General features: G+C 45.3%; 1 protein-coding gene across 17 annotated transcripts in view; it reads right to left on the bottom strand.

Annotated features, from left to right (window-relative positions):
• The window catches only part of KCNMA1 (potassium calcium-activated channel subfamily M alpha 1), a 772,527-nt gene that overhangs the window by 230,060 nt on the left and 520,138 nt on the right, over positions 1–22,329 (bottom strand). For 16 of the 17 annotated variants that reach the window (XM_044942339.2, XM_025285153.3, XM_025285152.3 and 13 more), the window contains exons 10-11: positions 4,216–4,326; positions 1,094–1,199 (exon numbers count right to left, since the gene is read on the bottom strand). In XM_044942339.2, coding sequence (XP_044798274.2) covers positions 1,094–1,199; positions 4,216–4,326 — 217 coding nt within the window. Of the gene's footprint in view, positions 1–1,093; positions 1,200–4,215; positions 4,327–21,472; positions 21,853–22,329 lie in introns of those variants that run through there. The other variant, XM_044942306.2, reaches the window with a different exon arrangement.

Below are 22,329 nucleotides of genomic sequence, written 5' to 3' on the forward strand. Positions count from 1 at the left end.
CAGAGACTTATTCCTTTGAGAGGATCACAAGTTGTGCTAAGAATTGCTTGCAACTAAATCAGGTCCATGGACAATAATTATTTCCCCCAAGTTCTCATAAGATTTCACATTAGACATAACTTGGATCGTGTCTGGATAATAGTAACTAGACTCTGTAAGCGAAAGAATTCCCATGCTGGCTCTGGTCTGTCCTACTTGGGATGTTGTGCTCACGACAGACTACTTCTGCATTTGGTGGGAGGGCATGGTTTTCTCCATGGTATGTCACAAGTTGTCTCCAGTTTTCTTTCTTTCATAAAGCAAAGAATTTGCCCAAATTCTTTTGGCTTATTCATGCTTGCCAATTACATTATTTACTGAATTATGTAGTGACCACAGTAAGCACTGAGATGTCAATGGATTCAGAATATTCATCTATCCCCACCGGCATGAAAATATGGAACATGCTTACAAAATCCATATAAAATGAGTACAGTAGTGGATGCCATTTTGCTATATCCCTTTCCCTTGTTAGTCTTAGGTGTGTTTATAAGGAGATTCTAACTTAGTAGGTTCTAGACAGAAAGACTAGCCCATTACCAAGTGCTGCCAGATAGCTACATGCTTAGTTTTGCACCTTTAGTCTTTGGTGAGGAAAAAAAGGAAGCTCAAAATGTTTGATGGCTTGGGTAAACTTTATTTATACTTTATCCTTCATGTTCCTTCCTGATATAAATAACAGATTTCAGAGCTACGCTGAGTCCAATTTAAGTATTCAAAATGGGGATGAGTTGATTGCTATGTCATATGAGACCACTGAGTCCACACAACTGGTCTGCTTCCTTTAGCAGTGCTGATATTGAGGGGCCCAGTGATGTCTAGCATGTTATGTACAAGCAGTCCACGTATGGACTGCTCATAGCTGGTCCACCAAGTGCCAGCAGAACAAAGTCCTGGGACCAGTGCAAAGGTGATATCAAGGTTGGTAGTATCTGATTTATTTTCTAAGGGCTTTGGAAGGGACTCTTGGCCAGGTCAGGAGGCATGTCCTGTCACCCCAGAGTCACACACCCCCTAGACTGAATAAAAGCAGAAGTCACTTCTTCCTTCTTACCTTGACTCTTGCAAGATCATGTGGATTGAGGACTGAACCCTGATAAAACTCCACCTGAGTAAAATGTCGTTTGAACAGAGCTTCCAGCTCCAGGTTAGGGGAGATGCTGTGCAAGGAGAGAAGAAACAGCTGTTAATATAACAGAGTCAGGTATTCAGCCTCTGTGGCCTCCCTTCTCTCCAATTTCCACAGAGAGAGAAAAGACTTTCACCTTCAGAGCACCCTCTTTCTTGCCATAAATAAGAGGCTCACACTGAAGAGAAGTAAAACCCCAGCCCAACTGAAAATCAAAACCAGTACCAAGTTAAAATGAAGAGTTTCATAACCTTTATAGAGTCTGAGGCCTATGCGGCAAAATGTCTTCATCACAAATGGAATCCCTATTTTTTAAAATTTCATTTCACTCACTGTTTTCTTTTATTGATTGATTTATTCGTCTGTGTCGGGTCTTCGTTGCGGCACGGCGGGATCGACCTTGCTTCATGCAGGATCCTTCTTTGCTGTGCATGGACTCTCTAGCTGTGGTGCAGACTCAGTAGTTGTGGTATGTGGGCTTAGTTGCTCCACGGCTTGTTGGATCAGAGTTCCCTGACCAAGGATCAAACCCATGTCCCCTGCATGGCAAGGCGGATTCTTAACCACTGGCCCACCAGGAATCACTATTTTATGAATGAAGAACAGAGGCTGTGACATCAGGGATCAGTCAAAGGTCTTCCTGGCAGAGCTTCCTGCTGTTCCTTTCACCAAAAGCCTTTTCCCTACTTTCCCACCTCATGGACTTCTCAACCTCAGGAACTGGATCAGAAAAAAGTCTCCTCTGAGTAGACATACACAGAGTCAATCCACTCCCAGTATCGTTCTTGATTCAGCCTTGAGCCACACCCTGCAATCTTTCCCATTGCAGGACAAGGATTAAAACATTGGTTAACCTATCCATTCATTTATTAATTCTGCAGAGATGAGAAATCCCTAGTCTCTGTTAGGTACTTCACTAAGCACTGGGAGATCACACTCAGATAGAACCTACTAGGTGCCAAGGACTGAGTTAATCAACTCTTGCCCAACATAGGACTTAGTAATGATGATAACTGCTAATGTTCTTGAGCATTTGCTATGCAACAGCTACCATTCTAAGCACTTGACAAATATTAACTCATTTAAACCTCAGAACAACTCTAGAGGAAGGTATGTTATTAACCCAAAGCTTGGAGAGGTTAATTAACTGGGCCATTGACGACAGGGCTGACAATGATAGATGCTGGGGACACAAAGGTAAATCCTAGCAACTGAAGCATTAGCAGCCAGCTTGTTGATTTGGACTAAAGCAGTGGGTGAGAGAAATACATCTGCCTGTTCAAGTCCAACCGGTCTTCCAGATCCGTTACAAGCAGGGCCTCCTTCAGGAAGTCTGCCTGCCCTGATAATACAAGGAGTGGTGGTCTCTCCCCAATACAGATGTCCCACGTGATTCTGCCACCTGATTAAACTGACATCAGTACATTAATAGAACTATGTCGTGCTCTAATTGCTGCACACGTGCTCATCTTGAGATGTCCAAGAAGGATGACTTGTCTTCAACCTTCCACATGCTCAGCAGAGGATGGGCCCCACAGCTGGTCTTCCGTGGCTGAGCACTTAACTGGATCTATGGGTTGAGCTCCTGTGTCCATGGTCTGCCCAGTCCTTTCAGAACTTGGAGAAGTCAGTGCTAAGAAGAAAAATGCTGGTGCTCAAACATGGTTGCCAGTTCCATATTCACAAATGTCAAAAGGAAGCAGATGTACAGGATAACCTTCACTGAGGTTGTAGGGAAGTCAACCTCAGTGAGATCCCAGAGCAGGACTGAGTCCTGGGCGGTCAGTCCCGGGTGCAGCCAACACCAGCATGTGAGCTCTGCCCCTTGGCAATGAGGGGCTAAGACCTGCCCCATGATGACCCCATCTCCATAAAAGAGGACGACAGCGTCACCCACGTGAACGTGCCTGCATTCTCCATCTCTCCATCCCTGTGGTGGGCTACCTTTTACCTAAAAGGGGACCAGGCAAAAGATCTCAACAGCACTGGATGGAAGGGAGATAGCTTGGTTTCCTCCCCTACAAAACAAACTTGATTAAGTCCTACCACCTAAGTCCACTGTATAGCCTAATATATTTTTTCTCACATGATAACAGCTAACATTTATTGGGCACTTACTGTATGTCTGATTCTCTTTATATGTGTGCATGCTAAGTCACTTTAGTTGTGTCCCAACTCCTGGCAACCCTATGGACCATAGCCCTCCAGGCTCCTCTGTCCATAGGATTCCTCAGGCAAGAATACTGGAGTGGATTGCCATGCCCATCTCCAGGGGATCTTCCCAACCCAGGGATTGAACCTGCATCTCTTACAACTCCTGCATTGGCAGATGGGTTCTTTACCACTGGTGCCACCAGGGAAGCCCACTGCTCTGTATACTTGGAATGAATTTGCTTTTCATTCTGTTACTAGCCCAAGATGGTAGGTAGAAACCATTTTGACCTTCCCATCTTATGGATGTGGAAACTGAGGCCCAGTGACTTAATTGGTTCGGGACTTAGTTGAGTCAGGATCCAGATCGTCCTCTGAGCTGAGCATGCACTCTTGCTCCGTCTTCTGATTTAAGGAGAGCCTATGGTGACCAGCACTGTGTCCTACACTGAAGGTTCCTAGGAATGACAGCTGCTGTTACTGTTGTTATTGCCTAGCACCCTGCTTACTGTTACTTCTGTGTCTTGCTTGGGCACTATGTTAGTCCTACGCTCATAGAGAATCCACACCAGACACTGTGGATGCACATGGACTGCACAGATCCAGACAGCTTCGGGGACAGTAATGATGTGTTTGACCAATAATGAACCTACTGTCATTTGCCAGAGTCACCTCCACAGAGGCAGGTGCTACTCTCATCACCAAACAACTGGGTTGCTTCCTTCCCATCGTTCCTAGAACATCCTCTCCAATGAGCCCAGCAGAGATGGTGGCTGAGTCAACTCTGCCCTGCCCTCCGGTGCCACCCCCACACCACCCCACCTACAGACACTCATGGGGACCCCCTTGTGCTGCCTGGTTGGCTGGAGGGTCTCAAAACCACGGCGGCCTCTTACTTGTGAAGAAAGACGATCTCCACATTGACATCATCCCGGTCCTTGTGCAAAAAGTCCTTCAGGAAGTTGGAAACGCTCTCCAGTGTGATGTGTCCACAGACCACTATGTGCCTGAATAAGAAAGGCCAGTTAGATGAGGCCATTCCAGAGACGCCCTGGCACCCACCCCTGGCAAGACAGAGAAAAGCGCACAGCTGCAGGGAAGCATTCATGACCTCCGAGGAGGCTCGTAAAGCCCAGCTCCCTTCCCCAGAGGGCTGTGAGGCAAAGCAGCAGGGCCAGAAGGTGCTCAGAGACTCCTCGACAGAAAAGCATATGGCTTCTCACCTGATGCTACACAAAATCCTATTAAAAGCCCAACCGCTTGGCCAAGTGGTTTTATGCATTTAAAAATAAGTGACATTATGCTTGCGCTTAAACGCTGCATTATCAAGCCCCTTGCAGATTCATATCTCTCCCTTTCTGCCCACAAAGCGTCCTCCCAGGAGATTTACCGAATGAGTCTTGGTTTATGACATAGAGCTTATCAGGTAATGAGATAACAAATCTTGCTGAAACGATGATTTTGTGTGTAAGAAAGCGGACTTTTATCAGGGTGGCTAATGTGCGGCTTGACACGTTATGGGCTCTGCTGGCCATAAGCAGTAAAAAGGAAATTTTGCATTTTTCTGCCATAATTCCTCCGACAATGGGAGCATGTAACACTTTACAGTAAGTGAGCATCACTCAGGGCTAAATGTGGGATGGGACACCTATGGAATCTGAGATGGTGCCGCAGGCAGGCTGTGCATCCCCAGGCAGCTAGCTGCTTCCTTAGGGTGCCTGAGATTTCCACAAGAGACAAAGGAATTTACCTTTGGACAGGGGAGAAAAGCTAGGAAGGGATGAGGATGGAAGGGTTTGCCTTTGTTTCGGGGTGCTCTGGACTTGTCTCCAGAAGTAGTGGCTCCCCTTGAGGAGATGAGCCCATCTTCCAGGACTACTGGAAGAACAGTCCTCACCCCCCTGCACCCCGCCAATATCTCTGGGCTCCTGGACCAATCTGACTTTGACACTGGGCTATACTGTGGCCATTTATATTCGCTATCTATGACGCTCAATCAGGAGTAAGCTCTTTGATACAAAAGTATCAAAGAGACTGACTGTGGAGATGAAATCTGCCAGCCTCTAGTAAAGAGACTGCAGCAAAAGGCTCACTCAACCCAGATCCCTGTGCCCCTCATGTTGACAGCGACAGAGGCTGACTCCCTGGCTGGGCTGTGAGGCATGGGCAGGTGGTGAGCATGAAGCACAGTAATTTTGTGGGAGAAATTTAGAATGGCCAGGCCCCCTGCACTCCATAATTGCTCTGTGCACATTCCAGTAAGGCAGAGAGCTCATTGGCTGGAGGCGACTCCTAAGAGGAGGCAGTGATGATCACTTATGCGATGTTCCATTAGGTGCCATTACAAGAGCCTGCCCTTTCGGTGTAATTTGGTGCTTGACTAAGTACGTGAGAATAATGCAGTAAACTCATTGGTGAAAGGATAATGATGCAGAACAAAGAGTAAATCAATAATCTGCACGACGCAGTTAATAATATCACCATTATGGACTGTTATTGTTACGGAGCTGCACTTAGCGATCGGGCAAGTGGAGGCCCTTGTTGGGGGGCGGGGGGAGGGTGTCAATGGGTTTCCTCAGAAGAGACGTTTTAATATGACCACTTGACTCTCAAGCCAGTACCTGCTAGGTTAAGGGAGGTCCCCTGGCCACTGATCCAAATTTGATGTCCCCAAATGTGTATGAGTAACTCCCTTCTGAAATGCACAGTATGTCAGAAAACATGATGCAAATTGAACAACTGGATTATACACATTTTTGTCGGGTCATATCTTGAAAAAATGATTCTTGTGGCAAATGTGCATTTATATAGACAAAAGAGGCTGCAAATAAATGTGCATTTTCTGAATAAGATTTCTGATTTTGAATTTGCCAAGCATGTTCAGAAACTGACCAAAAAAACCCCATCTCCCTCCTAATTTGACATCTCCACAAAAAACAACAGGGCTGTTTGGGGGACAATTCTAATGCTTTCTGCCTACAAACTTCCAAGATTGAGAATGAGGCCAGAATGAATTCAATGTATGGGCACCTCTGCAGGACAGATAGGTGAGTGGGACCCTTCTTGATAGTAAGGCAGGTTTGATTCCCTGCTCTGCCACCAAGGATATGTGTGATTCTGGGCAAGCTACTTATCCCCATTCAATAGATGAGGGAGCTGAGAGGTTAATATTACCCATCCAGCCTCCTGCACCAAGCACTGCAAAGCTCAAAGTTCTTTACCCGCATAAGCCTGGTTATCATTCAGAGCAGGACTCAAATCAATGATCAGTCCAGGGAAATGCCAGCACATTCATCCTTCTCTATCTTGTACGCAAAGAACTGAATGAACATCTGCCAGCACTCCTTCTTCCTCTTGTGAGATCATTCATCTCTAGGACAAATGTGTGAGAAGTGGAGGGGAAGGAGGTGAGTCCATCCTCTCACCCTTGAATCAAAGACTCAGGCAGCTGATTTATTCAGCCTTAGAAAGAGTCAGGGTTCTCTTAGTTGAAAATGTGCTGGGTACATATAAAATATATTCCAATGCAATCAATATTATCCCTTAAGCCTTTAATTAGCTTTCACCTCTCTTAAGAAGCAGACAAATGTTGGCAGGAGAGGGGAGAAAAAAAAAAGGATTGACTTTTCTAATTTGATGCTGGCCTATCCAATACCATTCTAGACAATTGAAAAAATATATATCTTTAAGCTATAGCATGATTTCTGAGGTGGAGAGCAGTCTTTATCAAAAAAGGAAGAAAAAAATCTCCCTTCAACATAATTGGTATTTTTGCTCAGGAAAAAAGCAAGATTGATTGAAAGCAGATTGCCTTTTTGCCCAAGAAGAGTTATTAGGTACATTATCATGGCAACCTTGGAGAACCCATATTGTTCCAATCTGTCCTCTATCTGAGTTGAAGATTTACAGCTTCCCCCTTTTGTGCCAATAATCATTTCCCTCCACTTTGTTTTCCATACAGTGGAAGTTATCAGGGAGCCCACATATTGAAAATGTTTGAATGCAGTTGGAACTGATGGGTGGGGTGAAGCTGCCTCTCTGACTCAGCACCTGCATTAGGAGATCTGCTCCTCACCAGCCCGTAACTGAGGGAGTGAGCACTAGGGGCCCTGTGGGAGTACAGGGAATGGACGGTGAACGGGGAAACAATGTTTTTCCAGCAATATTTTCAGGATTCTTGAAAATTCCAGAGGCACTAGTTTGAAGAAGGCTGTTATTATTGGGGAGAAGAGAAGCAAGAATGTCTCACATCTTCAGTGATTGAAAATATTGTGCGATTGAGAGCAGGGTGTGCCCTCCTTGGAAGCATAGTAATGGTTGTTCACCGTGCTCAATTTGAAGAACGCCTAAAAGGTCCTCATCCAAAATTATCTCTGTCGGGTTCCTTGACACCCACAAATCTACCATGTGAGATTCATATGTTGATAGCCCTGTGTCAGCTCAGCTCAGACACTAAATAACTAAACAGTCTTGGGCAAGGTACCAATTCTGCATTTTACAACCATAAAGTCAGAGTCTCTGAGGGGTTGGAGCTAGTACCTGATTCATGAGGTTATCTTGAGGATTTATGTAAATAGACAATACATGTGAAGGGTCTACTAAAGAGTCTGGGCCATTGTAAGCATGATTAAATGGTAGGATTCATGTGATGTATGTAAATCAGGATGTAATAGATATGGAGTGCTCTGTAGCTCTTGGAGTCTCATCTGATCCTCAAACAACCCCACATTCCTACTCTCTGCATCTTTTCAAATAACTCTCTGAACCTCAATTTCCTTAAGCCACATGCCTGACATCTCACCAAAGGTAAAGTCACTTGCCCAGGACATGATCCGGGTCTCTGACTCTAATTCTCACAAAGACAAAGGTGAAGACGTGGAGAGAGAGCAGAGGCTTGGGTATTTCAGCTTCTACTCCTTTACAACAGACAGGAATAGGTCAATGAGAGGTTCCCTCAGACATACCGTGGAGGAGACATTGGAGGGTTCTCCCTGGGACAGGAGAGAGGCCCTCACTTAAAGCATCACTGCAGCCTGGTATCAATAGATACCAGCTGCATCTAGTCAGCCAGGCTGGCAAGCTCAGGACAGCAAAGGCTGAATAACAGCAGAAACTCAGAACCAAGTTGTTAATTGAAGGCACACAATTTGGCAAGCCAAAGGGCTGCAAGGTGATGTAAATACCACCTTTACAGCATTATATACTATGCCCAGCCCAAGGATCCCACAAGAGAACAAAAAATCTAATAAAAGATTCACTGACAATAGAGAACATTCAGGAACATTGGCTGTGAAGGGCTCTAATGCTCTTCCCATCTGTGGCTCTGCATTCAAACTTTTCAAGACTACCAGTAATCTTAATGATTGATGTCATTAAGGGCCTGGCCACTTGGTTTGTGAAGATGGCTAACAAACCTACATCAAAAATCATTTCTGATGGAATGACCTCTTTGGTTTTTAAAGTTCTGTCAAGTCGTGTGAACAACTCTTTCTTGGGATAAACTAATTTTAGTGGCTTGGATTAAAAGACCCATCTCAGTCAGATACATGAGGAAGCATCTTAAATGCCAAAATAGTAGCCGATGGCACTTTGTGGGAAGAAGTTACTCATCCAGTATAAGAAAGCATGCCTGGTTTGGATCAGGGCTCCAGAAAGAGGGGATGGATTGAATTAGAATGGGCAACACTAACATGTCATGGAGCAGGCTTGGCATCAAGGGTGGAGTGTGACTCAATCAGAGGAATGATGCTTGACTATTACAGGCTCTATCGCAAAAGTGCTAATTGCTTATTTCATGGGCACATCCTCATTCAATATTTCCCTCCCATTAAGACGCATCTCCACTTTGGGAATGAAATCCCACACAGTATCCTCAGTCTCACTCCTCTCTTCTTGGAGATGGGCCAAGCATGCTGGAATGCCCCAGTGGAGTTGGAAATTCAATTTTAGAACTCAGTTCCACTCGTGTCTTTCTGAATGGATCACTAAGGGGAACTGACTTATGGCAGAAGGCATAAGATGAGGACAGAGAAGGGTCTCCCAGTCAAAGGTTCCAGCGAATGAGGCATCCGGAGATCGAATGAGGTTGAGTGTAGGTCAATGAGAACCAATGTCTACACCTTTTGAAAGACTCAGGTAACGTTTCTTAAAGCCAGTGGCCTTTGAAAAAGAGATCTGCGATGACGATAGGCTCTTTTCCACGTCCTCCATGTATCTTAGCATCAGGACAGCCCTTGGTGAATGTTTAGTCTGCTGTCTGCATTATTTCAATGTGGAAACTGAGGTCCAGAGCTCAGTGCAAGGTGAATGCCAGAGGAAGGGCAGGCCTATCCCCTTGCTTTGATGTCTGCAATACCAAAGCAGCTGGTGCATCTGAAAGGAGCCTGGGCTAGGACTCAGGAGTTGGGGGGACCTATGCTGTGTGACCTGGGGGCCAGTCACTAGAAAATGAAGAGACCCAGACTGTTGGGGCTGCACCCACTCAAGTGTTCCAGCTGTCTGCCCCCACCGTGTTCACACCAGCCTATCTAGTCTAGACGTCTGCCATAGCTTCCCAATGCAGTTCCCTGTTTACTAAACCCCCACTCTAAAAAAAAAAAATTTAAAAAAAGCTCTCAAGAGTGAGGACTGAGAATCTGACTGCATCACTTCCCACAAGGGCAGGGAGGTCTCAGATCTCTCTTCAGCTGAGCCTCGCTCTAGGAAGACAATGTAAAATGCACAGCTCTGGGCTGTTTATTTTTAAAGATACTATATCCATTTTTACTGGAACAAGTATAAAGAACTTAAAAAACCCATAGCTATCCTGTCACAATAAATCATACAGAGTAAATTGAAAATCCTATACAGCTTTCCCTGAATACATTGCGCTCACTTTGTCAAAGAGGCAGATGAAATGTGGCATATATTGATCTAGATGTCTCTGTAAAACTATAATATTTATATCAAATACATATGCTAGAATCTTTCCTGTCTCTCTGCTGAGCCTTCTAATCATGCTTGGCTCGTCCTCGCTCTCACCCCCAACACCTCCCACTACTGGAGAACTGTGTCTGATGGGAATGAATTTTAAGAAGGACTTGTCAAGGGAATTCTGCAGCATTTTACCACATAGGAAGCAGGGCAGAGGTGATAAAAGACCCCACAACCCAGATCACACAGTGGTCAGCACCCAAAGTTCACGTTGTCCCTCCTACGTTGAACTGAAACCGTCAGGGGTCAACATAACTCTCTCCCCAAGACTGTCTCTTATGAGAGAGATTCAAGAAGATTCTGAGCTTTCCAGTGTGTCTCACTCGGTAGTGCTTCCCCGACTCGGGGCATGTCCTTTAGAGCAACTGTTACCCAGATTTCCCCTTAAGGCTCATAATCCCATTGCCTGAAGGAAGAAGGCTAACCCCAGTCCTGCCTTCCCACTGCCTCTTATACTGGGAGCCCATCCCAAAGGAATTGCCTCCCAGTGGGGTGGTCATCTTCAGCAAACAGCTGCTAACTCCGGGCTGCCCTGAGACCCAGCTCAGAACCCCTAAACCTTTCTGGGCCCTCAAGAACTAACTGTTGATCAGTGGACTGGTTGGTGAAGTATGCTTGGCTTGGACACCCTATGTCATGGGAAGTGTAGAAGACATTTTCTAGTTAGTCCACTGCAAGTCTGCAGGTCATTGGCTGATTCTACCACTTCTGATCTATCACTGTGTCTCAAGTTTGTAAGAAAACAGTGCATGTAAACAAGACAAAAAATGAAAACAAAACAGTTGTGAGTGTGTATGGAGCTCAGGGTCCCATGGTTTTAACCATCGCCCATTAAAACAGATGAAAAAAAACAAAAGCAAGCCAACAACAACAACAAAAAAAAACCCAAGGAGGTTCAGAGATAATTGTCTACCCAGGACCCACATCTAGCACTTTGCTAATCACAAAGGAAGGGAATATCTTCTCCCCCCTAGTGAGGAAGAGAATAAAGTAATCATCTTATCCAGCTGTCAATAGAGCTGTTCTGGAGGAGACAGGCTGTTTGGCTGTTTCCTTAAATGGGGGCAGAAGGCTGAGCAAATAGATTCCAGCAGTGCACCAAAGGCACCTCTGAAAAAAGAGCCCCAAGGTCAGAGGACAGACTACTGGCAGGCCCAGCAGAGAACACTGGGATGCCCTGACCAGACCATAACTTTCTGCACAAAGAGGGCACGTCTCATCCTACACAGACAGTCAGGATCTAAACCATCCAGAGGGATCTGTATCTGTACCTCCATCATCCCAAATCACAACTAGACCTCCACAATTATAACAGGCATGAAAGAAAGTGAAAGTGAAGTCGCTCAGTCCTGTCTGACTCTTTGCGACCCCATGGACTGTAGCCTACCAGGCTCCTCCGTCCATGGGATTTTCCAGACAAGAGTACTGGAGTGGGGTGCCATTGCCTTCTCCAGGGAATCTTCCCAACTCAGGGATTGAACTCGGGTCTCCTGCATCGCAGACACACGCTTTACTGGGAAAGCTGAGCTACCAGAAAAGCTACCAGGCAAGAGGAATGGCCAACACCTTGCGTAGCTTGTTGCCAAAAAGGAACCTCAGCCCAAGCCTTAAAAATAAATACTAAGAACCTCAGAGCAGGAGATATTGACTTTGTTACAGTCTAACATGCACCCTTCTTTCAACAGCACCTCATTTCTTGGGAAAAAGTAAAATAGTCTACATCTAAATTTTAAAATGACATCAAATGAGGGAGTTCAGGGTTTAGTAATTAATTTTTGATCTTTATTCACTGGATTTGGCTATAGAATGAAATTTGCAGTTACCTAAAAGTATAGATATTTTTTAAAAAAAGATTTTTTGATGTGGACCATTTTTAAAGTCTTTATTGAATCTGTTACAATATTGCTTTTGTTTTATAGCTTTTTGGCTGCAAGGTTTATGGAATCTTAGCTTCCCAAACAGGGACTGAACCTGCACCCCTTGAACTGGAAGGTTGACTGCCAGCAAAGTCCCTAAATGTACAGATTCTTAAATTAGGTGCTAGGTTTGTTTTGGACACACAAACATTCACGCTTGTGTGCACACACACACTTTCTTCTTTTTTTTTAACAATGTCTTCAAAATACTTACAAAGAAAAATGCAATGATCGGGACAATGGTGAGGTCCCAGTTCTCTGGTTGTCTAGAATGGCATTCATGATAAAATTAAGCATAAACCTAAACCCTGGACTGGGGAAAAGAAGGAGGGATGTAGGGGTGAGGAGGGGAGATGCAGATAAGCCTGCTTCTGCCGCTTGCCGGCATAATTAAGAAGCTGCCGCTCATCTGGAGCATAGGCTCTGTCCAATCTAGAGAACACCACCTCATTTTAAATTTGGGGAACCACTCCTCCCCAATCAAATACAGTCTTGGGACCTTCAACCATGGTTCCTGCCCAAACTAGGACAAGAATGCTTTTCAGTCTTAAATGAAGTGACACTAAGTTCATGGTGGGAACTGACGGATCCTCATGGTGAAACCTTGTGAGCACTTTCTCTGAGTTTCTGCTTGCTGGATCCCAGCGCTGCTTCTCAGCCTCACCTCTGTCCTTTCTGGCATCTTCAGCTTTTGTCTGAATGCTGTAAGATACTTTAACCTTCCAAAAAAGCCTTTTCTGCTGAAGTCAGCAAGAATAAATTTCAGTTGCCTATAACCAAAGAACTTTAACTGTAGATTTGTTTACCTTTAGTTTCTCACTGAATTCTCACAATAACCCAGTATGCAGGTATTAGCACCACTATTTTGGTTTTATCTCTTTCCTCCTTCCTTCATGGAAGAGGACTTATATAGCTTCTTAAGCAAGCAATTCTATAATTGCCCAAATCTCTTAAATAACACTGGTTCTTCCCTGTGTCTCTCCACAACACCCTTGCCCTTCTGCCTTTTATTCATCCATTACTGCAGGGTTTGGTGGTCTCTGGTCATTTTTAAGTAAGCCATTCTTCCTTTGACCTGATTCTTCCAATTTTAGGTGGGTTTTTGCTCTAACACAGAAATCCAGGCACTTGAACATCATTTTCCTCTGTTCCAATCAAATCAGATCTGCCTGTTTCCACTTGATAATGCTGCTTCTGAACACAAGGCACCAAGAGAAGAGAAGATGAAAGACAAGATCAGCTACACCCTCTGGGGATGAAGACAGAACAGAGGGAGAATGAGTCCAAGCAAAGAAGTGGTTCTTAATTTCACCTGGCAGAGGGGAAGTATGCTAGCTTTGATGTGCAAACTGACCCCACTGCCTTCCCAAACACCCCTGCATGCCTCGTGGCCCTAGAACAGAAGCTGCTGGGATATGGCCCTCCCATAACAACAGTTAAGTTGACATAATCACTGCAGATGGTGACTGGAGCCATGAAATTAAAAGGCGCTTACTCCTTGGAAGGAAAGTTATGACCAACCTAGATAGCATACTCAAAAGCAGAGACATTACTTTGCCAACAAAGGTTCGTCTAGTCAAGGCTATGGTTTTTTCCTGTGGTCATGTATGGATGCGAGAGTTGGACTGTGAAGAAGGCTGAGCGCCAAAGAATTGATGTTTTTGAACTGTGGTGTTGGAGAAGACTCTTGAGAGTCCCTTGGACTGCAAGGAGATCCAACCAGTCCATTCTGAAGGAGATCAGCCCTGGGATTTCTTTGGAAGGAATGATGCTAAAGCTGAAACTCCAGTACTTTGGCCACCTCATGCGAAGAGTTGACTCATTGGAAAGGACTCTGATGCTGGGAGGGATTGGGGGCAGGAGGAGAAGGGGACGACAGAGGGTGAGATGGCTGGATGGCATCACTGACTCGATGGACATGAGTCTGAGTGAACTCCAGGAGTTGGTGATGGACAGGGAGGCTGGCGTGCTGCGATTCATGGGGTCACAAAGAGTCAGACATGACTGAGCGACTGATCTGATCTGATCTGATCTGACCCTGACACACCCTTGGGTGTGGCCTCATTCCTCAGCCACACCCAAGGGTGTTGCCCCTGCTAGCCGTGTGCTGCTAGCCATCCACTGTAAGTAGACCCAACACCCTGAGCCTCCATCATCTGTCTGACACACACACAAGTTCTGGGAGAAGTCCACAGGTTCCAGAGACTGATAAAGCATAAGACACCAAAGAGGGAAGTTCGCTAGATATGGAGAGGCCCAGAACTCAAAGTGCCATTAGCAGCCCCTCTACTTCCTGAATGTCTCTGCACCCCTTTTACGGGCTCCGTCATTAGATTTATAGGTTTTTAGGTCCACAAATCATCTCTCTGTTACCTTTGCCCTAAACTACTCCAATGGAGACATCTACCAATGTGAATTATCTAATGTTTTTAGGAGCATCCCGTCTAAATGGCTTGCAGTCTTCATGATTGACTTATACCTTCATGATTTTATTGAACAAAATTCCTGCCGAAAGAGCATTTCACAGAGACAAGGCTCCTCTGTAATCCAGCTTCTACATAGCCACCACTAGCTCTTGGGTGGTTCTGATTCATCAAAGTCTCAGGTAAGCCGCAGGGGAGCAAGAAGAATATCTTCTTGCTCATCCTTTAACCCATAGCACCTAGCACAGTGCCTGGAACATAACAGGGCTCAAATAATTATTAGTTGAGCAAATATATTGGGATGGGAGCTTTCCTAAATCTGTTCTATATACTAGCTAGCATTTGCCTTTGAGGTCAGTGGGTAGGGCCATAAAACCTCTCACGAGATGGGCATACATCTATCTCTGAACATGTGTCCTTATTGATAAAGTCTTGGAGGTGAGATAAGTTTGCTTTTACTGACAACTGGCACTCACATTTGAAGAAGCCCCTATGGTTTGGGGGGTTAATGCAATACCAGTACCAGATGTGGAGGTGCAAACCCTGAGAGGCACAGAATCAAGTTTCCATGAATATCATGTTACATCAGCTTCTAAAGTTATTTTATAATAAAGAGAGACACTGGACTTGGGCAGTTAGAAGGTTTCCTGGTTTATTTTCAGTGTGTGATGGCAGCAGGGGGATGAAACCCCAAATCTACTAGTAATCGCTTTGCACAACTCCGTGAAGACTGCTATCGGAATGAATGACATAGCGGAGAGAGAAAACAGCGCCACGTAGTCTTGGAGGGCTGTGTTTGTCCTCTAGATTTAGAATCTGCCCAACAAGGATTCACCCGATCAAATGTGAGGTTAGGCAGAAAGAATCTTCAGGGATTCTAATCAGAAAAGTTATATTCAGAATTCTTTTTCTTTAATGGAAGATAGAATACATGAAGTGAAAGTCAAAGTCTGAATATGACTTTTTATTTTTTAAGGTACACAGTTCATCTCCCACCTACATGTCTATTCTTATTTTCAGAACAATAGCTGGAACATTTTGACAAGTGTGTGGAAGGGAAGAGAGACAGCAGAGAAGCGGTGGTGGGGTAGGGGGGAGACAAGCTTTCATTCCATTAGTATTATCAGGAAATAGATTTAATATGCATCCAAGTCTCTCTAAATAGAGCTCCAACTTTGAACAGGACTGAAGACGTGGCTTACAAGAATCCAAAGCAGATGCAAAGAAAGAAGTGCCCACATCCACACCCATAAAGACCCCTCTCGTTGGAAAGGAATACCTGGCACTTTACATTACATGATACAGCATCTAATAACCCTCATTTTCAGTATCTGCCCCTTGGTACTGAATTTCAGAAGTAGTCAAGGGGTCATTTTTCCAAAGTATTAGGACAATCTCATTTTTTTTCCTTCCCCCCAAAGTTTAATGCTAATCAAAGCAGAATGCCTAATCAGTCCAACATGGCCTGTCAACTTGAATTATCTGTTTGTCTTCCTATTTACTGTATCTGTCTGTCTACAGTTCTTCATATCTCTGTGAAGATCAGTTATTGGGGCCTGTGTTTTCTTCTGACTAGAATGGCTACCAGATGATCCTTCCTGGTGATATGTTGATGATTTGCTAATTTATGGCTTTTAAAATCTAGGAATCTGAAAACACTGCTGAGAGTTTAGGCTGGGGATCACATGGGCCCCATGACTAGAGGGCTGAACAGCTTACTTGTTGAGGGATTGAAGTTTGTATAAAAAGCAAAGCAGCAGTCACATTTCAGCCAGAGGGATGTCTGTGATGCAGAAATCTTATAGACACCATCCCTCCTAGGAACAGCACCCCATTCACAGGCCGAGGAGAAGGGAGGGGGAATGTTGTCTGTGTTACACACGGACAGGAAGGAAAAGGACATGGGGCTCAACCCAAGACAACACCCTATGAATTAACCCCACATCCTATTTCCAAGCACTGGGGTCAGACCATCTCAGAATGAGCAGAGGAGAAAGTATTATTGTAGGAACCAAGAAGGGAGGTTTACACAAGCTCTGAGTTTGAACTCCCCCTAATGTAATGTATCGCTCAAGATGCTATGCTATGCTAAGTCACTTCAGTTGTGTCCGACTCTGTGTGACCCCATAGACAGCAGCCCACCAGGCTCCCCCGTCCCTGGGATTCTCCAGGCAAGAACACTGGAGTGGGTTGCCATTTCCTTCTCCACTACATGAAAGTGAAAAGTGAAAGTGAAAGTGAAGTCGTATCCGACTCTCAGCGACCCCATGGACTGCAGCCCACCAGGCTCCTCCATCCATGTGGTGAATTTGGAGATTTTCATGAGCCTGTACAATGCATCTGGCATGCTGCAAGCGCTCAGAAAACAGACATAGATGAGATGAAGATGAAGGCAGGACTCACATTAGTTCTTTTGGGGGACTGGAAACGGACAATGGGGGTAGATTAAATGAGTCTTTATAAAGAAATAATCCCTGTCCTGGTGCAGCGGAACATTTAAGATCCCAATTCTTTTTTTAAGAAGCAGTGGAGAAAGTGGAATTTCATGTTGATACAAAAGAGCTGGGCAGGAGGGAATAGAATGTGGTCTCAGAGAAGAACGCAGGATGTGAGGGAGGTGAAGGGCTTATTTCTGATCAGAGGAAAGACACAAAATTAAATGACCTCATCCTCAGGAAGCAGCATGGCCCCACCTGGTAAGCCAGTGGACAGCACTGCTGTAGGCAAACGAGGGCCTGAAACACAAATGAGATGTTTAAAGACCTAGTCCCTTGGAGGTAGCACTAAAGACCAACAGTTGCAGGAGGGGTTCCCATAATATTAATTTTAAAACCTGGAGTGTTAGCTCCCCTCTGTCTAGGCAGTAATGAAAGTTGTTGAGTAGGCTGTAACAGCCCTTTCTCTGAGGTGTCACCTCCCTAGACCACTTTATCCCTGTAAACCATCCCTGTTTTGCTCTAGAACAGAATCTTGGATCATTCTTGCTTGTGTTGCGTGTATTAAAATCTGTATTTGGCATTTCCTTTTATTCCTACCCTTGCCGTTGCCTGTCACCTTCAGGACATGTAGCCTCCACGTGACAGATACCATGCACAGCTGCCCGACATGTGGTCCTGAGAGAGGGTCACAGCCTGAGCAAGTGAACCAAGTGGAGAATGAGGCAGGCAACTCACTGTGCCCTGTGTTCTTCGTCCTTGCAATTCTGTTCTAAATTATTGAATGCTTTCTAAAGTATGAGCACTGACATTGAAGGATGTAATAAAGTACTCTGCTTCATCTTTAAATGGAAAAGCATGATAAAGTCTTGACATTGTTGCTGCTCTTTAGTCATGTGGGACTCTTTGCAACCCTATGAACTATAGCCCGCCAGGCTCCTCTGACCATGGGATTCTCCAGGCAAGAATACTGGAGTGGGGTGCCATGTCCCTCCTCCGAGGGATCTTCCCAATCGAAGGAACAAACCTGTGTCTCTTATGTCTCCTGCACTGGCAGGCAGGTTCTTTACCACTAGCGCCACCTGGGAACCCCATGATAAAGTTGGCCAACCTCTATGGTATTAAGGCGGCTTCTTGCAACCCTGAGGCCACACCTAGGTTTGAAGGTAGACCCCCCAAACTCCTTCCAGGAGGACACTGCCTCCTGAGGGTCGAGATTTTCACTCAAAGCTACGAAATAAACCCAGGGAACCCACCCAGAATTTTCCAAGACGGGCAGCTGCTATTCTAGTTCTCACTGACAGTTAAGAAACCACAATTACAGAAGTGCCCTGAGTGTGCAGACCAGCTGGGGAAGTGAAAGGCACAGGTAGGTATGTTTGCGAGGGCAAAGAATGCTCTTCTTCAGATGACAAGCAGGTAGGCTGTGCCCAGGAGAGAGTCCAAGTCTGGCAGATCACGACAATCCCACCACAGCTGGCCCCCTAGGAAATGACCTTCCCAGGAAGGATGGAACCAGGAAGCGGAGGAACAGGTAGAAACCCACAAATCTCATTTTGGCCAATGATCTTTCTTTCCATCCTTAAGAGCCCCTCATTGTTAGACATGTTCAAGAGGTAAACACTTTTCCAATCTAACCAAATGAGAAAAACTAGGGCCAGGCTCCTTAGAGGCACTAGGTGAGTAGAAGGGGAAAAGGGCCCCAAATGATGCTCAGGCCTTTACCTTCCTCATCATCTTATATGCAGTGTTCTGGCCCCACTGTAGGTGGAGGTGGAAGAAGTTACAGTGATGGGATCACTGAGTTTAGAGCAGAATGAAGTCTCAAGAGGTGATCTAGAGAAGCAGCATGGCCCAGTGGAGCAGACTGCGCCTGGGCTCAGGTCCCAGACTAACCCTTTACTAGGGTTGTGATGTCAGGCGAGTCACTGCAAATGGAGATGACGGTGATACCTTCCTCATACGGCTGCCATGGGGATGCAGAAGGACAGAAGCACCTATAGATATTCCCATTGCCACAGAAGCCAGTCACAAGACTTGGGTTCTACTGATTCATGCTCTCATTTCCAGAAGTATGTGGCACTCCTCCACCTATATAAGGAGGTCTAAGAGAATCTATTGTACATTTCTGTTTCACAGACAGATTTCATGAATAGGAGTTAGAGCCAGGTTCATCTATGACACCTATTCCCCAGCTAGAAGGGGACACTGACTCCTCACCCAGCCAAGGATCTTCCTCCCAGTAAGTTACATTCAGTTCTTGGCCCCCTTTCCATATTCCTTGTCCTCAACTGTCCATCCTTTTCTCTATGTCCTCCGAGCCTTTAGCTACCAGGAATCAGTAGAACCATCCAAACCCATCTAGCCTCCCATCTCCCAACCACTTGGGCCGGGGCTGCTTTGGTTTCAGGCCCCAGGAGCCCCATCATGGGAAGTCCAATGCCTGGATGGCTCCCCAGTCCAGCTGTCTCTGACAAGGGGGTTACCGCAGATGGATTCTTCTCTCTGGCTGATTATTTTCCATGGCCCTTGGCCATGTGACCTCAGACCATGATCTTGTCAGTTCTCATAAACTAACCAGGAGCGTGTTGAGTCACAAGCAGAGAGGAAACCTCTGGGGAAAACAGCAGGAGCTGTGGGAGGAAGAAGAGCAAGCTGGGATCCCAAAGGCCATGGGAGCCTCACCCATCCACTCTACCACCTCTGAGAGGCTTTGAACTTACAGGAAGGGAAAGAAGTGGAGACAGTGGCCCCAAGGCAGGCTGGGCTACAGAAGGGCTACTCTTCTGAATAAAATCTAAGGTCTCAGCCCAAAGAGACAAATTGTTCCCAAGACCTCAGCTCGAGACACTGCCTGACAAGATACTGGTTAGACCTTTGGTTATTGACCAAGTCCCTATCTTAGGGACTACATCATAATGGATAAATTAGAAAATGACTCTCTTTCTCACACACACACTCCACTCACTCACACACACACACACACCCCTATATCTACTATTGGCTCTGGGTGTCCTGTAGGAGGTCAGGCCAGGGATGTTGATAAGAATGTGAGCATGAGCAACTGTAAGCCCTGGACGCTGTGTTGCTGGTGAGGATGTTCTGGGGACATTACATGAACTGTTTCTATTATGCCAACATAGATTAGAAATGAAAATGAGGTGCCACTGAAATTTTCATATTCTCCAAAACCCTGAAATTAGGTGTTGTGTGAACAAAACACCATGGTTCTCTACCCCAATTTTTTTGACTTTAAATAATCTCTGAATTTCCAATGCATGTGTCTCCATGGCTTTGGGTCACGCGTTACCTTGAGTTCTCTGACAAGTTAATGCATTGTTAGAGAAGTTATATTCTAAGCAAAATGTGCACACGTAAACAAATCCCTTAACTATGTATACGTTTAAGTTACTTTCTGGGCATCCATCTGATGAAATCTTAGGGAGAACTGATGCATGGACATATGTCCGTGGGTACAACACATATATTTATGCACACACAAAAACACAGGGCGAAGCACACTATTTTAAGTATGAGTTCTATCTTTCAACAAAGTTTAGCTGCTTTTCTTTTGCAAACGCATTTAATTTTATCTGGAAACTTTTTGACGTTAGAAATAGAACAACTGTAGTTTCTCATTATGTTTGCTGCCAGAATCCATGCTTGGTTGCTCAACTAAAGACCTTATATTGCTAATTACTACCACATGCCCATATCCCAAGCGAAAGAAAACTTATTGATTCTGACAGCCCATTCTCTCAACACTGAATTCCAAATGAAAACTCAAATTTTGGCCAAACATAACATTTCATCAATCTTGTTCTACTGACTAGAAAAACAACATCAAACAAAGGGTGCTAATGGCCCTTTATTACCGTTCCTTTCCCAAGCTTATATTTTCTGATGAAAGATCTAAGTGACCAAAGGGCTTCTTTAAACTACTTAGTAATTAGCTTTTGAACCAGGAAACAATGCGTAAAGTAAAGCGAACAGTCCCAGTGCTGATGACAGAACCTATTTTCTGTCCGCAGGGTCGGGGGACCTCAGAGACCCAGAGGAACTTTAAAGGCAAAGCGTGCATTTTCATAAAGGGAGAAGAGAAGAGAGAAAAAACCAGGGTAAAAGTAGTGATAAAAGATGATGGAGATGGAGCCAGAACAAAAGCTGCGGGAAGTCTGTGATCTGAAGCCTTCGACGCGGGGGTTTGAGCAGAGGTGCCAAGGCCAAGGGACAACCGGATGGGACTGGAGTGGGTGAGTGACGTGGGTCTCAGGGCCTCATCTGGGTCACCCGTCAACAAAAGCCCCCCGCCAGCAGGCCCACCCACACTGGACTATGGCAGCTATTTCGGAAGGGAAAAAAAAAATGTACCTGAGTGAGAGTCGGGAAATATTTTCAACACAGACATCAGGGCAATTGACTTTATTGACATCTTCAGGGGCGGTGAGGGAGGGGGAAGGCTGGCTGAGACAGTGGCCTGGGGAGGCCAGAAAGGCAGCCCGCGTGCCCCGAGCGCCTTCTGCTTTATGGCGACCTGTCCGCACCTTCAAGGCAAAACGAACCAAGAGGCTGTTTTCCTCTTGGCATGGAATAAATGACCAGTGGAAATCTCTGGACTTATTTGGCCTTTTGGATCTAACCAATGGCCCAGAAATCGGAACAGCTTGGTTCTCATCTCATCCAGGGCTGTTACGATAATAGGAGGAGGAGGGCTCCATCAGAGGGGAGGTGGGAGAACGGCTGCCTCCCTGGAAAAGACGCCAACTGGCCTCCTCTGTCCTCCGTGCCTTTGAAAAGAAACGGGTGTCCTGTGGGTAGTTCAAGAAAATGAGTCCTTTTCCCCACCTCCTCATTTTCTAAACAGAGGACTGGACACCTGAGCTCAGGACGCAGTGGGATCACTGATGGGAGAAGAGGTGGGCTCCTTCCAATGTGACTGTCAGGCAAGGAGGAGGTGGTGGATGGAAACACGATGCTAGTGCTTTCGTTTTTTTTTTAAAGAGCAAATAGGCTATTGAAGAGTTCATTTGAAAATGCATAATCATGGCTGATTGTGTTATTGTATAGCAGAAACCAACACAACACCGTAAAAATTAACAAATATGTATTTAAATTTAATCAAAAGCTGTGGCTCAGATGGTAAAGAATCTGTCTGCATTGCAGGAAACCTGGGTTTGATGCCTGGGTTAGGAAGACCCCCTGGAGAAGGGAATGGCAACCCACTCCAGTATTCTTGTCTAGAGAATTTTATGGACAGAGGAGCC

The sequence above is a fragment of the Bubalus bubalis genome, chromosome 4, assembly GCF_019923935.1.
Source record: "Bubalus bubalis isolate 160015118507 breed Murrah chromosome 4, NDDB_SH_1, whole genome shotgun sequence".
Classification (NCBI taxonomy): Eukaryota; Metazoa; Chordata; class Mammalia; order Artiodactyla; family Bovidae; genus Bubalus; species Bubalus bubalis.